Source organism: Agelaius phoeniceus, chromosome 1 (genome assembly GCF_051311805.1).
Source record: "Agelaius phoeniceus isolate bAgePho1 chromosome 1, bAgePho1.hap1, whole genome shotgun sequence".
Classification (NCBI taxonomy): Eukaryota; Metazoa; Chordata; class Aves; order Passeriformes; family Icteridae; genus Agelaius; species Agelaius phoeniceus.
The window spans coordinates 38441120-38456482 of NC_135265.1; the positions used below are offsets into that span (position 1 = coordinate 38441120).

Here is a 15363-nt window from a genome sequence, read left to right on the forward strand (position 1 = left end):
TCTGTGTATCTAGGGTATATGTAAATAAGGAAAACAGCATCAAAAAGGAATTGAAAAGGGGCATAATTCTATAAAGTCAAAACTAACATAGAACCTACAGAGACCCTTTTTTTAGAGCATTAATTATCTCAGTCTGAAACAGGAAAATTGGAACATTGATGACATATGTCAGTAAAATAATTAAAATAATAAAGAAGGAATAGGATTTCTATAATCATACATAGCATGACTAAGTAAAAGAAAAAAGGGAGAAATCTATCCTAGTTTAAATCTAAGACATGAGAAAAAATACCCTGGATTGTTTCCCACTGAATAGCTCATACAGCAGCTAACATTGTTCCCATTCTTACTTTATTTGCCCTGTCAGAGTTTTCTTCTTGAGGCTCTGTAAATTTTTAGTATTTCTCAGGAAGTGTGTTGGAGATGGGATGTAGAATCCCAATGCGCTGAAACTTTCCCTCTTTGAGAGTTGCAGTGAACTGTAAGTTAGTGAAGCTCTGCACGTCCTAAATTACTGTGGGAAATTCACAAGCCCTGGGACTGAATACTTCCTGAAACTTTATTGCATGTCACTTGGGATCATATAACTTTTTTCCTTCTACATTTCTTCTGACTAACACCCAGGTAGGCTTCAATTTATGGCCCATCAGCGTGTCTGAAAGAGCTATGTGGCCCTCAGCAAGGGAGAGGATATTCCAGGTGTAATGGAGTACATAAAATCCTGCTTTGTGCCCACTTGAGTCTTCCACGGAAGCTGTGGCTCAGTGTAACTGTTGGAAGAGTACTTACTGCATTGAAGTTGGGGAAGAGATTCACTGCTGCAGCAGTGTCCAGAGGAAATGGGAGGAACGGCTTAATATCCAGCGATGGCTGCAGGGGTGGTGCAGGAGGACGCACAAGGGCTGGAAGAGCAGGGCTCTGGCATGTACCACCTGCAGGTACAAAGAGACAGAAAGCATTCAGCAGGTGATATGATTAGTGAGAGGGGACAAAAGCCAGCACGCACACACACATAAAGCAACAGTAAAAATATTTCATCAAGCAAATATATTTTGACTTGTCCAAAAATTACTGCATTAATGAAAAAAAAGCACAGCTGACTCAGTGATTGAGTTGGTTGTAATTCTTTGCCAGAGATTGCTTCATGTTTCAGTCTATTGTGATTAGAATTACCTTATAAACCATTTTATTTCCATGGACAATCTGGAACAATAGTTCAGCATATGTCTAACTTCCCTTGAGACCTTCAGCTAGTTTCATTCTCTTATCATTTCAGCACTTCATCCCTACCCTGTTGCTCAACCCTACAAAGGCAGATTACTCAAAAAGATAAATAACAACTTGCTGTTCAGCTCAGGAAAAGTCATGTAATTTGCAGACTTCTGTTTTTTTAATTAAATGCTCATTCATGGAGGCAACGGCGTCCGCTTCAACCTAAACCTCACAAACACAACATACCTTGCTGCCTCACCAGTTGATCAATACAAATCTAAAAATAAGAGTTTCAGGAGCCACTGAAATGCTGTCTATGGGAAGGTACCGATGAACACTTTCTGCTCTTTGCAAGGGGTGGAGCTGATTCAGACTCTGTGCAGCAGAAAGCTCCTCCCAGCTAACCACCAGCTCTGTGGGAACATAATGCAAATGAAGAAATGCTCTTGCATGCTAACAAGGCACTACCTGTTTGCAGTGGACCCTATTTTGCTTATTTGTTTGCTCCTGGCCACAGCCAGCTATAAGCTGGAAGGATCCAAGTTCATTCTCTGCTTTCAGTGTCTCCTATATTGGTTGCACTCCAAAACATCAATTCCCTGTTAATTAAAGACTATTTGGATCCTAGGAAACTGTTAAAATATGCCAGTGTTCTTCTAATCCGAGAGGCAGGCAACAGACTGTAAAAACCTGCTGGTAAGAGTCCAAGAAACATTGAAAAAAAATGAAAGGGGAGTTTTACCCTACTCACTAAACAGGGACACAGGCAGACAGATCAACAGAGGGAGAGATCAAAAATCTGCTTCTTTTTTCCCTATCATACATACAGACATTTTATTAGATAAGTTGCATACATCCTTTAAGAGTGCAAATATAGTCAGAAAGATATATGACATCTCACCATATTTGGCCAGCAAATCTGCTAACAAGGTTTGTCCTGTTACACATCTAATTGAGGGCTAAAACCATAGGACTTAATTAACCAGTTGTAGAAGATCATCCAGGTTGTGTTTCTAGATATAAAATCAGCTGTAGCCAAATTTTGAAGACTGTATTTTTTGCCAACTTTCAACTCCTCTGTGAAGCGTTTCACTAAGAATTACTAGTAAACTAAAGGTAGTGGATTAGGAGTCATTGTAATCTCATGATAGTTTTTAATCCCAGGAATAACTGTTTAAGGAATAAGAATAACTTATTAAAGAATAATTTTTGGGGTAGTTTCTACATTGTACCTCAATGTAAGTGTATAAGAAATCAAAAGTTTTTGAATGCTGCAGCTGAGGATATAGGCAACAGAAAAGTAGAGCACAAGCAGCATAGAATTATCAAGTATTTGATTGCCATTGCTTTGGCAATTGTTACATTCCCATGACATGGTTACAAAAACACTGTAAAAATAAATCTAACAGGTCAGAATGATGATAGGGTAGTGTTGAACATGCCAATCATACTACCTCGGAATAGGAAAGACCCATAAAGGCACTTTTTAAAATGCTGGTAATACTTAGCTTTAATTTTATAAAGCTTTCACATACCATGAAAGGAATAAGTCACTCTTACTAAAGAAAAAAATACAGATTGCACCTGAGATTGTGCAGAATCACACAGAAATTTCAAGGTGAACATTTGCCTGGCAATAGCAAAGAATTTGAGGCTAATCAAATATTCTATAACTCACAAATGCAAACTGGACTGAGAAATGTCACCTGTGCTTGGGGACACAGCTCATGGGCTGTATGGAGAAAAGCTTCACAGGTTTGGACTACCTAGAGCAACAGCATTGCTATTCCAAACTCATCTGAGGTACCAAGCCACGGAGGATGAAATATTTCTATTCTGTGATCCTTTCCTGTGGCATGACTCGGCACTCGCGCACCTGCTGCTGCCAGCCAGTGCGATGCAAAGCCATCTGGGGACGAGAACAAGCTTTAAATGGAAAAATCCAGCCAGCTCTGCAGGACCTTGGCTGGGACTCAGAGCCTCTGGAACAGAGTTTAAAATCTACCACAGTCCTGGCTACAGTGGCACAGAAAATTAGTATGTTCAGGAGCACAGCTGCTCTGTTTTTTCAATAGTGTCAGACATGTCCCTAAATGATGGAGCGTGTGAGAGGCATCATGAAATCTGAGCCTTTGCTTAAGAACTTCTCTAATGTTTATGGCTGCAAAAATTAGCTTCTCTTTCCATTTAACATGCACAGAGTTGTAGTCTAGAATCTGCAACAGAAAAACTGAAGCAATGGCAACCATTTTTGGAACTCAGTTTAACTTGGACAACCTTTGAGAATGCCAGCGTTAACTATTTCACACCTAATCCATTAGCAGAGGGAAGGAGAGGGGTAGAAGACCACTGGGAAGAGTTCTTGAAGAGTGTACAAATTAAAAGCGCTATGGAATGTTGGATTACAATGAAGAACCATAAAATTTGCTTATGACAGTTTTGATATTGTGTAGGATGAGTTTCTCCACAAAGACCTCCGTAGCATTCCCTGAGCAGATGCAGCAGTGCTGATCAACACACAATGAGGGTAAAGGTTCAATGTCAGCCTTTTTACAAGCTTTCTACCAGCAAGGTTTGGATAACATTGACCAATAAAACTAGGATAAAATCCCACAAAACTAATAGGTTTTGTCCACAGCCTGCACTTAATGCTCCCTATTATTATTACCTGAAGTTCACATAGATAACCTTGTCTTTATGAGGAGCATGCTACACCGTAAAATGGCAGGATAATACAGTATTTTTAATTCCAGTCTTACAAGTTAGTGATGTTAGAGTCTCATGTCTTTCTAAAGAGGATGAGAATCAGATTCTAAATGGGAGATGAATGTTCATACATTTGAGAAAGTCACATCAATATTGTTACCTTAATTTTCTTTGTAGGGAGACCAAGAATAATAATACTTAAAAGATTAATCAGCTCAGCATTTTGTCCAAGTTTGAAGTAATTATTTGTTTCTTTAATTTTCAGGCAATTTAAATCACAGGCAAGATAATCTCTTGGACAAAGGCACTGGCTATACATCCAAAATAAGTGTGGGCATACAAGTTTGGGGAAAAGCTTGCAACAAAGCTTTGCTCCTTCCTATATCACATTGAGCCTGTTTTGACATTGGAGAAGTCCTCCAAAGTCAATCAAAGAGCACTTTTTTTGCCCAGGGATGCAGTTCTGTGTCTCCATCTGAGACCAGACATTTTGCCCTACCACTGGGTAATCTGGTTTGAAATACAACACCGTGTTCTGGGCACAGACAGCCCATGTGCTACAAAGGCACGTGAGCAACATGAGGTTCATGCTCTTGGTGACACAGCCTGGTCATGTGGGTTCTCCTTCTGAAATCACTGGTTATGTGAACTTAATCACCACAAGACCTCCCTTGCCTGAGCCAAGGGAATATGACACAAACAAGGTGAAGAGATGATTCCTGCTCGTTGCACCTCAAATTGCCCACTCCATGAGGAATTGGCTCTTTTTTAAATTATTTTTGAGTATGAATGAGAACAAATACTGGTGTCTGTCCTTTCTCCTGCTTCCCCTCTACCCCATTTTGACTTTAGAGACCATGTTTCACCGTGGAACTGAAAGTAGATTTTAAAATGAGAACCATTCTAAAAATAAGAAACCATGTGTCATTAAAAATGTTAAAGTTTTAATCTTATTTTCACAACTTTTTTGGTGACAATTCTTTACAAAATGTTAACACATTCTGGGGGAAATTTTGCTTTCAATGAAATAGCACTTAGTGAAAATAAAGTTTTCCATGTAAATTTTTGTGCCCAGTTCACCTGAAATTTTGCTTGGATCGGTGTTAGATAAAGAGTATAAACAGCTGTAAGTACTCACCCTAAAATCTGGATTAAGGGAATCACAAAGACTGAATATACACATAAGAAATCAAACAAAATAGCCCTGGGGTAAACAGACATCATAAAGCAGGGTGGTTTTTAATACAGGATAATAAATAGCAAATTTCCTTAATGTTTTTCAAGAAGGCCAAGATCTCTATTCTTCAGGTTCCCTAACAAACAGCTCAACAAATTGGCAACCATCTCTTGTTATTTGTGACTTGGCTATAGAGAAAGTTATGTTATATCTTTCTCTGCACAGTCTTTCCTCATGCACACCCTCATTCCCAGTCCCTCAAATTTAAATTTAACTGCAGATTTAGTTTCCAGAAAAAGAATCCCAAGATTCATTATCAAATAGTCTCCCCTAAGGAAGAATCTAGCTCAGCTTTTGCAGACACAAAAATGTAGATAATTTTTTGTAATGCATTTGAAACTTGGAGGTATGTAAACTGGGCAGAAACTCTAAACTATTACCCCATTAATCTAAATCTTTTGCAGTTCTTCCATCACTAACTATTACCACCATAAACACTGAGTGAAAAAGCAAATCTCTGCAGAATTTTATTTTCATTCCTTCACTACTTTGCAAGTTTTTCCTTCTGTCCATGTGCACAGCTATTATGAATACAGCAAAGACGCTCAACTAATGTACCCTTTCCTTTCCTTCCTAGAGTCTGAGTTGGCTTTCAGGATCATAAACTGGTTTCTCTAAGATATGGATATTTCCATGTTTTGCAACCCATCTCACACATCTCTTAATATTTCCATAATAACTTATCTGAGGTCAAAAAATATACACATTGTGCCTTGGCAAAAGCTCAGAGAACCTTTCAGCTGGTATGACTCAGTGGAGAAGCTGGGAAAGTACCACACGCACTGAAAAGTTGACTTTTAGGAGGTTTTAAAAGAACTTCAAAAGCTATAATTAATAATGTTTATATAGGAACCTAATATCTAATAGTACACATGCATTAAGCATTAAAATATATCCTAGAGAGCCTGAGCAAAACCAGGAATTTTCATAGAAAATTTTCAAGAACAATGACTCCAGCTTTTTTAAAATATAAAAGGGAAAGGATATGTGGGGAGCTCATGGTCAAGCTTATAAATGTTAATAAGCTTACATTTGGATAATTCAATATTAGGTAGAACTTTTGATTTGTTATGAATCAAGTTTGCCAGTGGGCCAAAGGAAAGGTATATTTGGAGGGATTTTTTTGAAAAGACAATAAAGAAACAAGTATTTAAGAACAGCAGGCTATCCATGGTGAATAATACCCTTTCATGATCTAAAATAAGAGATATCACATTTATATTTTTACGGAATCTGATAAACCAGGAAATTTTAAGATATCCAAAACCAAAAGAATAAAATTCTCTGGGATCTAACAGAGAAAATATGACATGAATTGTAGATGTGGCTTTTAAGAATTAGTTTAATGTAATTTGTCATGGTCCATAGTCACCAGGGTACTCCTTTTTATCACTGTATGGTAATCTTCATTTTTCCAAAATGAAAAACTGCTGAATCAAAAATCAAAATCAAAATCTGCTGAATCGTCCCTTTAAAGGTAAATTCAGCTCCAGAATGAGTAGTACCAGTGATCTAATCCGGCATGGAAAAATGAGACTCAATCACCAAACTACTTAATTTTAGTTGTAATAAAGTAACTAAAATATGAACTCAGCATACAGAAAGTTAGCTAACAACCTCTATCTTTTACGTGCATAAAGAGATAAACTCCTGATTTTAAATACTTGTTTTTTGTAGGTTACATATTATTACCTATGAACTGAAAGGAGATTAGATGTAAACAAATGACGTTTATGGCAAATTTAGTGCTCAGAAAATCTATTTTCTGACCACTTATAGTCTTAGAACTCAGCTTCTTGAAAGGGTTTTTTTTATCATTTTGAGTGGTTTGTTTCTTTTCAAAAATTTATTTCTTTTAGAAGGGGAAATAATCTTAAAGTGCTTTCGACTTCTGTATTGTTCACATACTCTTTTTGGAGAGTGCTTTCATTATTTAATAATCTCAAAAAAATCTTTAAAAATATGATAGCCACATTTAAACACAATACTTTTACATATAATCACTCTTAGGTCCAGAAAAGAAAGAAAAAAACTCAACTGTATTAAATATTTGAAGCCCACTTGAAAAGAAGAGCCTTCAAAATGGGACTCCAACCACACCATCCTCAATCCTGCTGGTTCTCCCGAGACAGCTTGAGGATCAAGTACATGTTGTGGCCACACAAGCTTTTCTTTCACAGGTTCTGTTGTTAGCAATGCTAGCAGTGGCTAGTCACTTTGAAGAGGATGAATGCAGCACTGTCTCATCTGTGGAGATCTGTGAGTAATTGATTTTTCAGTTCGCCGGACAAACCAAAAAAATAACAACAATTAAAGGGGGAAAATCCCACCACTGTGTCAGCTAAAACTCTTCTTTCACCTAAAATGACACCCTATAGCTCCTACTTAGATACTTAACTGTTTCTATTATTTAAATATTGGCAAAATTCAAACATCCAGATCCAAACAACTCAGAATGACTCATTACAAAAATATTTTCTTCCCTTCCTTTCTTTTTTTTTCCAGATTGGCACAAATGAGTACCCACTGTTTATTTATAGACAGCATTTTTCAGCACATACACTGTTCACCTGGAAAGTTTGAATCAATTCTGGTCATTTGCTGCTATTCAAAGTATTATTTTTTCTAGAGAAAATATTTATTCTCTGGTTCCTGCAAAGTGAGCTAGTTTAGAAAAAGAATTCTTTTTATTATTATTATTAGTTTTAGAAGCCTGCAGCTATGCATCATGCAGTGTTTTTTAAAGTCTTTTCTTTCACACATACTAGCATTTTGAAACACATAAGACCATATATCCTAATAATTTTGATTGGAAAATGCACTCTTCTAGGTGTACAGAGGAGTAAATTTCTCTTTTCATTATGTAGAAACCTGTGAATCTACTATTATGATTCTGGACTGGGAAAATGCAGAGACAAATTTGCATGTGTAGTCTGATACCCATTATCTCCTGTCATTGTTTCCTTTACTTTGCTCAACAAAGGTTTCTGCTCCCCTTTGATACCTTTTCCCCTCCTGTTCCTTTATCATCTGCATTACAGGAAGGTAGGCCCACCTTAGAGACAGTGAAGCCCAGTTCTGACTGAATGGGACTGAGGTGCTCAGCATTGTGTAGTTCTAACCCACCTCAGGCCTCAAGGCTAATTAATGTCAGAGCCCCCATTAACCCCACAAAGTATCACCTCTTTTGCCTCATATCTAAAATATGCCATGGACCCCAGGTAACACTCTATTGAATAAAATAATGGTGTGTTTTGCTTTGGATTTTTACATAACAGCTACTTAAAAACCATGACCTGAACTTCAGTTCCTAACACGGTCGAGCAAGGAATTTGTCTAAACCACTATGGGCCACATCTTATACGGATTTCAAATTGCACAACGGCAGAGACTTAGCTTTTTATTTTAGCAACATGACCTACCTAATTGAGCTCTTCAGAGTCCTTTGGGCTTTTATTGCAGTTGATCAGACAAATTTGGATTCTTTTTCCCTATTGGAAACTGTTGTATCACTAAAAGTTAAATGATCCAAAATGAATGTTCCACTTTCTGTAAAGTTCTGTCTGTTTCTAGTATAAGGAAACAACTAGAAATTGTCCAATTTGGTCAGCATGCTTATTACCAACTGCCCATACCAAGTACCAACCATGTCAAATACCAGAGAACCAGAAAGCCCAAGACAGAAAGTCATGGCTTTGGAGAAGACAAACTAGAATACTCATGAACCTCAGCTCTCCTCCCTCTTAAGAATGGAGAAGCTTTCAATTTCTATTTGCCCTACAAAAAAATCAAATATTAAATACCCAGCAGCCTTACTTTTTTCTCTATGTAATTCCAGTCTTAATTCTCTGAACACTTCCAGCTGGCAAGAGATTATCCCAATTTTTCAGCTAGGAAGAAACCTAGGACAGACAGCAAAAGTCTTCTTCTCAAAGCTTACACAGGAATCTGTGGCAGACAAAGGAGCTGACCTCTAGGTCCCCAGATTTAATCCTCCGAGCACTGTAATATCCTCTCCTGGTTGTAGGCTAACAGCAAACTGAATGTGCTTTCACTTAGACTGGAATGATCTCACAGACAATGTCAAAACTTGCTCTTCCTTCAGTGCCATAAATGCTAGAGGGAAGAGAAGTTCACCAATGACTCTACAGCTGCACTAATATTCTATTTGCTTTTGGCAAACTACATATCCCCAGCTCTATTTTACAGTTTCTTCCCATACTGCTCATGTTTTATACTACTTTGTACTTTCTTGGGTAAGAAAGTGAATCCAAGGAAGCAAAATGCCTGCCTTGCAGGCTCAGAGTGAGCCAGAAATGTACAGAGACATTTCTACCACTATGCAGCAATACCAGGACAGAAAAGAGTGCTGAGAAGGGACCTCATCAATGTAAATAATTGTTGGAAGGGAGGGTGTCAATAGGATGGAGCTGGGTGCCTCTCGGTGGCGCCAAGTAATAGGACCAGAGGCAATGGGCAGAAACTGATGCACAAGAAGTTCCAGGTGAACAAGAGGAAGAACTTTACTGTGTGAGTGACTGAACACTGGAACAGATTTTTCAGAGGTTGTGGAGTCTCCCTCACCAGAGATACTCAAGAACCATCTGGATGCAGTCCTGTGCCATGTGCTCTAGGATGACCCTGCTTGAGTAGGGAGATTGGACCAGATGACCCACTGTGTTCCCTTCTAACCTGACTCACTCTGTGATTCTGTATAAAAAACAGGTTTTCTTTTCCTTTTCATGATGATCTTGGCTAGTTATTCCCTGCAGCAGAAAGATTTACTTTCAGACTCAAGCTAAGGTGGGAAGCTTGGGTGTTTTCAGAGAAGCGCTACAACCCAATGAAGTCAGAAGAAGGTCACAGTGTTACAAATGTGCATTTCCCCAAAACTGCATGCACAGTGTTTCTCAACACCTTTCAGCCTACAGACTTTTTTTGTGACACTGTTGAACTGACTGCACCATTATTTACTGACACATTGTGGATGTTTCCTAACCAGTGGGTCAGTATATGGTTTGTAGCCTCTATTGGAGAGATAGTTGATCTTATCAGATCATGTCCAGCAAAAATGTGTACACAAACTAACTGGATCTAAACACTGAAACTCAAGAAAGTGCTGAAGGCGATTAAGATGTATCCCAAAGTGTGCTCACCTGAGGTCACAGTCTCCTGGTAGATCCTAACCACAAAGGCTCAAAAAACCCCCACCATAAATAAATAAGCTAAGCAAAAATACAAGCATCAGCCAAGTATTATAAAAATCACATTCATTCTAAAGCTTTATGCTTTTTGACATTTTAAAAAGTCTTTGACCTGGCATATTCTGCAGTTGGATTTTTCTGATGGTTTTATAAAGGTCATGTTTATGGTATAATGAGCACAAATTTCCAAGGCTTATTAATCAGAAGAACACTATATTGCAAACAGATTTTCAAAGAATCTTTCATTTTTATGAATATATTAAATATGATGAATATATTATCAGCTTTAAAAGTGCCATTTTTCAAAAGCATGCTTGGGGAAGAAATAACTATTAACTTCTGGTGTCTTTACTTGAAATGAAACAAGCGCATGACTGAGAAGAATATGTAACTAATGTCATGAAATGGACACACTCCACTAGTAAACTCTATGAAAATAGTTCTGTGCAGCAATGCATCTTCTCTTCAGCACTAATAATTCCATTTAGCATTAATAATTCACTGGAAAGTGGTTTTACACATTTGTAACTGCATAGTGCAAAGTAAGCAGAACTTAATGACAAGTTAGTGCATGTTTCCAGGGTACCACTTGACTCTTCTGCTAGCTGTCAAACCTCTGTTGCTTTACCAAATAACAGGCAGATCAACTTCAGAAAGTGATGAAGTTAGGAGAAGGATGACAGAATCCAAGCTGAAAGAGCAAAGTCAAAGCTAGCTCCACAGAGGGAGCAGAAGGAAAGGAAGGAGAGAGGAGTATTGAGAAAACGAGTGGCAGAAAGTCTCTGGTTTTGCAGCTGCACTTGGCTGTTGGTGTTACAGGTAGCACACAACAGTGGACATGAAAATACCTCTGTCAACTTATGCCAGTGTAGCATAGCCTGGACCATGATTCCCTCCTAAGTAAACCTCACAGAGTTGCATACACAGTGTATGCATGTGACATGTATGCCTAGTGTATGTATGTGACAAAAACACACGCTTATTGAAATAAAATAATATTTTTCATTTTTCTTTCCCATGCATAATGACATAAATGCATTTACATCAGAAACTACCACAGTCTCAAAAATTTTGATTCACAAAAATCACTCCAAAACATACGTGTTTAAAATCATTAGGTTTATGATCTTTTATAGGTAGGTAAAAGAATAAGTGGAAAATATAGAATGGAACCAAAAGCACAGGATTTACTAATGGATATTGACCAGTGCCACAGTAGATAGAAGTATGTTTTACAGGATAGGCTCCAGGACATAAATAAGTTTTCAGTCCATGGTGGTTTGAAAGATACTTGTCAAGATAAATTATAGATCATAGCATCATTTTCCCTGTATGCATGTATTTCTAAATTAAAAACACTTCAAGTTATTTGGCTCAGGAACTTTTTCCAACAATGAAATAACTCCCATTCTGAATGAAATACCTGAAGTTCTTAAAGAAAATTTAACCAAAAGAGCAAACACAAATATTATTCTTTTTCAGGATGTAAAGCCAGAAGAAAAGCCTATTAGATCACATGGCCCAATTGCCTCTAAACCCCAACCCATTACTTTTCATAAACTTCTACTATACTTGATTGAAATGAAACAAGTTCAGTCCTCAGGAGATACAGCTGTTTGTGCAAAAAGCGAGAGCCTGAGGCTCTGTGGCTGAGAGTTTCTGGAAAAAGAAGTTGATGCAAAACTGAAGTTTTCCTAGCAGGCAACCTATTCTTTGTATTGAGAAGCAAAGAAAAAGCAGACATTGCTTAGCAGTTTGCTCTCCCCACAGAGACAGGGGAAGAGAGGGATAAAATATTTAGTTAACCATTAAGTTTGAACCTTCCTAGGACAGAATTTTATGCTATCTCAAATCACACATGCACTATGTCATTCACAACTATACCTTGGATTTTCATCAGCAGGTAATTAAAAAACAAATTGTAGCGGGGAGAGAAAAATATCCATATCTTCTGCTAAGTACCCAAGTACTTGATGATTAGAGTCACTCCCCTCAGCATTAAGCAACAGAGATCAGCTTACATCTTACTGGAGCTGTGCCATCAGATGTTGCTCTCTTGCCCCACTTTGGAAAAGTTCAAGTTCAAGTCGAAAACTCACACAACACAAAAGCGAGCGTGACCACTAACAACAGAGCAGCCTTCCAGCACGAAGAGGTCAGGAATTCACCAGGAATTTGCAGATCACTCCTGACTTGCTAGGAACCTTTTTGCTGTCCTGATAAACTGGTCAGCCATTCTTCATCTGTCTGAAAAAAGCTAGGGATGCAAACTATCAGCAGTTCTGCACTGTGGGACAGAGCTTTGAGTTCAGCAAGGGAGCCACGAAAGGAGAGCTGGTGCTGATAGAGCACAAAACCCTGAAGAAAATGCTAAGGGCAAGGAGTTCACATCAAGTTTGGGAGACGGGAAAAGTGGAGGGGAAAGAAGGGGAAGTAAGACAGTATAAGGCAAAACAAGACTGGAAATAAAAGAATGGGATGCTGGAAATCAACGGAGGAAATTTGAACCTTGGCCAGAATCAATTAAACTGTTGTCTTCTGGAAATTCTATATCCAGTCACAGATTTAATTTTAATAAAGTTTAAATAGGACATGTTATAGCACACTTAAATAGTAGTAATTGTGTAACTCTATCTACAAACTGCATCTTTGCCAAACATTATTTAGTGCAATCACATGCTGCTCTTGTGCAATTCAAGTGATTTTACTATTTTTTTCCCTTTCTTAAACAGAGACAAACGTGTCATATGATATGCTGTAACACAAAACTAGGTGTTAATTCACAGTATATGCTGGTGAGTAAATGTTTGTATTTTCACCCAGAAACTGTGCAATTGTTCTTCTACATGCATAGCTGCAATGAAAGAAAAAAAGAAAGAAAAGAGAAAACACAAATTCCAAATGACTGACTCCACTGCCCAAGGAGAGTACCTTCATTCTCACTAACAGATCCCAGCCATGACCCTTCTGCAAAAGGGAAAACATAACAAAACAGACTATATTGAATTCACTTTTATAAACGTTTTTATTCCCTGTCATAGAGGACCAGTTTGAAACCATGTTTTTATAATCTTTGACTCAGGCTGCGGCTTTGCACATGCCACGGCAATTACAAAGTTCCTGATAATTAATCTATTCCTCTGTGCTAATTTGGCTGATGCTTTGCTTCAAGATGCGATTGCTTATGGATAAGAAAACAGCAAAAAATTCAGCTTTTTCTGTGTTGCAAAGCTCTGTCAGAATTTATCTTCTCTTCAGATCTACATGGAAGCTACACTTTCACACATAATGTAGAAACAAATTCTTTAAAAGTTTCAAAAAATTAAAGAAATCAAGGTCTGTATTTTAATCAAAGGCCCATATTGAAGCCTGCTCTGTAAGTCCTCAGCACCTCAGGGAAATGTCCCAATAGTTGGGCTGTTGACTGACTGGGGAGACTTGCACAATGATACCATTTTGGAGCAGTTTAGATCTGTGTAAATGTGTATTCACTTCACGGAGGAATTTAGCTTGTGTTTCCAGCAACGCACAAAAATCCCTTGACCTCAGGGCTAGTGTTTTTCTGGGGAAGTGAATGCATTCTTTTACAGTGGAGAAGTTCTAACAAAATGGCTATTTACAAAAAAAAGGACTATGAAAACTTCAATTCTGGCAAGCTTACACCTGATGGAGCTGATTTGGGCAAATGCTCTGAGAACTGGAATATGTGACAGTTATTGGGTTGACTGTCCTTCTCCACACACTTGTGAAAATGCTGACAGTTTTGTTTTTCAAATCTCTACGTAAAATGTGCCTATAATTTAAAAAAAAGTTTTTCAAGCAAGTAAAATTATTTCCTGTCATTCTCTATAGGTGGGGGAAAAGCATTACTGCTTTTGCAGACAAGACAAAAAGGACAAAAGAAATTTTTGTCCTATTTTCCAGAAACACAAGCATGTCAAGCCCAATTTATCTAATCCATGACATGTTGGATGCTCCAGGCTGCATCTACGGAAATAGATAAAGGCTTGTCCTCCACAGATTTAATGAATGGGAATCCCTGCCCCTGGCTAATATAAATCGTTCTTGTTGGTGGATAATTCTATTGATTACAGTCCAGTTACATTTACACAAGTACACACAAGAATTTTCTGTAAAGCAGCACTAAATTTGGGCCAAAAAATGCAAACCTAGTAATATGTACACATTTCTTTAAGCTGTCTGAAGTTATGACTTTTCAGTTTTTTCCATGTCCTCCCCTGGTGTTCCTTAAAAGCATTTTACTATCACGTGACATAACATTATTCCATAAAAAAGCCACATGTGATTATTCACTCTATTCAGAGCTTTTACCTCATGCAAAAAGCAAAGAAATTTTTATAGGGTCTGATACATATTTTACTATAGTATTTTACATGTAGGTTTTATAGGTTCTGATATATATTTTACTCTAGGGTTTCCTGAGTCGACCACACAGCTTGTAACTGTAAACAGAAGGCTCAGACCAGTATCCTGTGTATCTTGGTTACCACTTAATATGTGCAAAAATCTAAAAGAAAAAAAAAAAAAACAAACCAAACAAACAAAAACTCCAGGGGGAAAACCACCCCCCTCAGGGATAGGAAAGGTGGCAAGGAGCAGTCTGCATACCAATGTGCAGATTTCACTGCTGGCTGGGGATACCAAGGCATGGTTGAAGGGACAAAATCTCCTTTTTTACATAGGCCAGAAAGAGCCTGAAACCCTCTCTAAAGAAAAAGAAATGTGACAAAGTCTCAGGTAATAGTATCTTTCCTGGACTGCTCTTCAGTCAGCCTGGCTATGTTGTGTCCTCTATCAAACCATCTTAAAATTTTATAGCCCCTGTTCCAGGAACCAAACACAGAAAATGTTATAAAACATTTAAATAACATTTTAGAGAGAGCTGTGCTTGCTCACACAATCTCACTAGCCAAAATAGTTACTTCTAGCCCTATGTAACTATTAAAATTTTACATTGTGCGTATCAAAAATCAAATTTGGCAT

The 15363-nt window shown here is 37.8% G+C and overlaps 1 protein-coding gene across 5 annotated transcripts in view; it reads right to left on the minus strand.

Annotated features, from left to right (window-relative positions):
- The window catches only part of ZNF385D (zinc finger protein 385D), a 417452-nt gene that overhangs the window by 135988 nt on the left and 266101 nt on the right, over nucleotides 1–15363 (minus strand). For all 5 annotated transcript variants that reach the window (XM_077176659.1, XM_054637725.2, XM_077176652.1 and 2 more), the window contains one exon: nucleotides 790–932. In XM_077176659.1, coding sequence (XP_077032774.1) covers nucleotides 790–932 — 143 coding nt within the window. The remainder of the gene's footprint in view (nucleotides 1–789; nucleotides 933–15363) is intronic.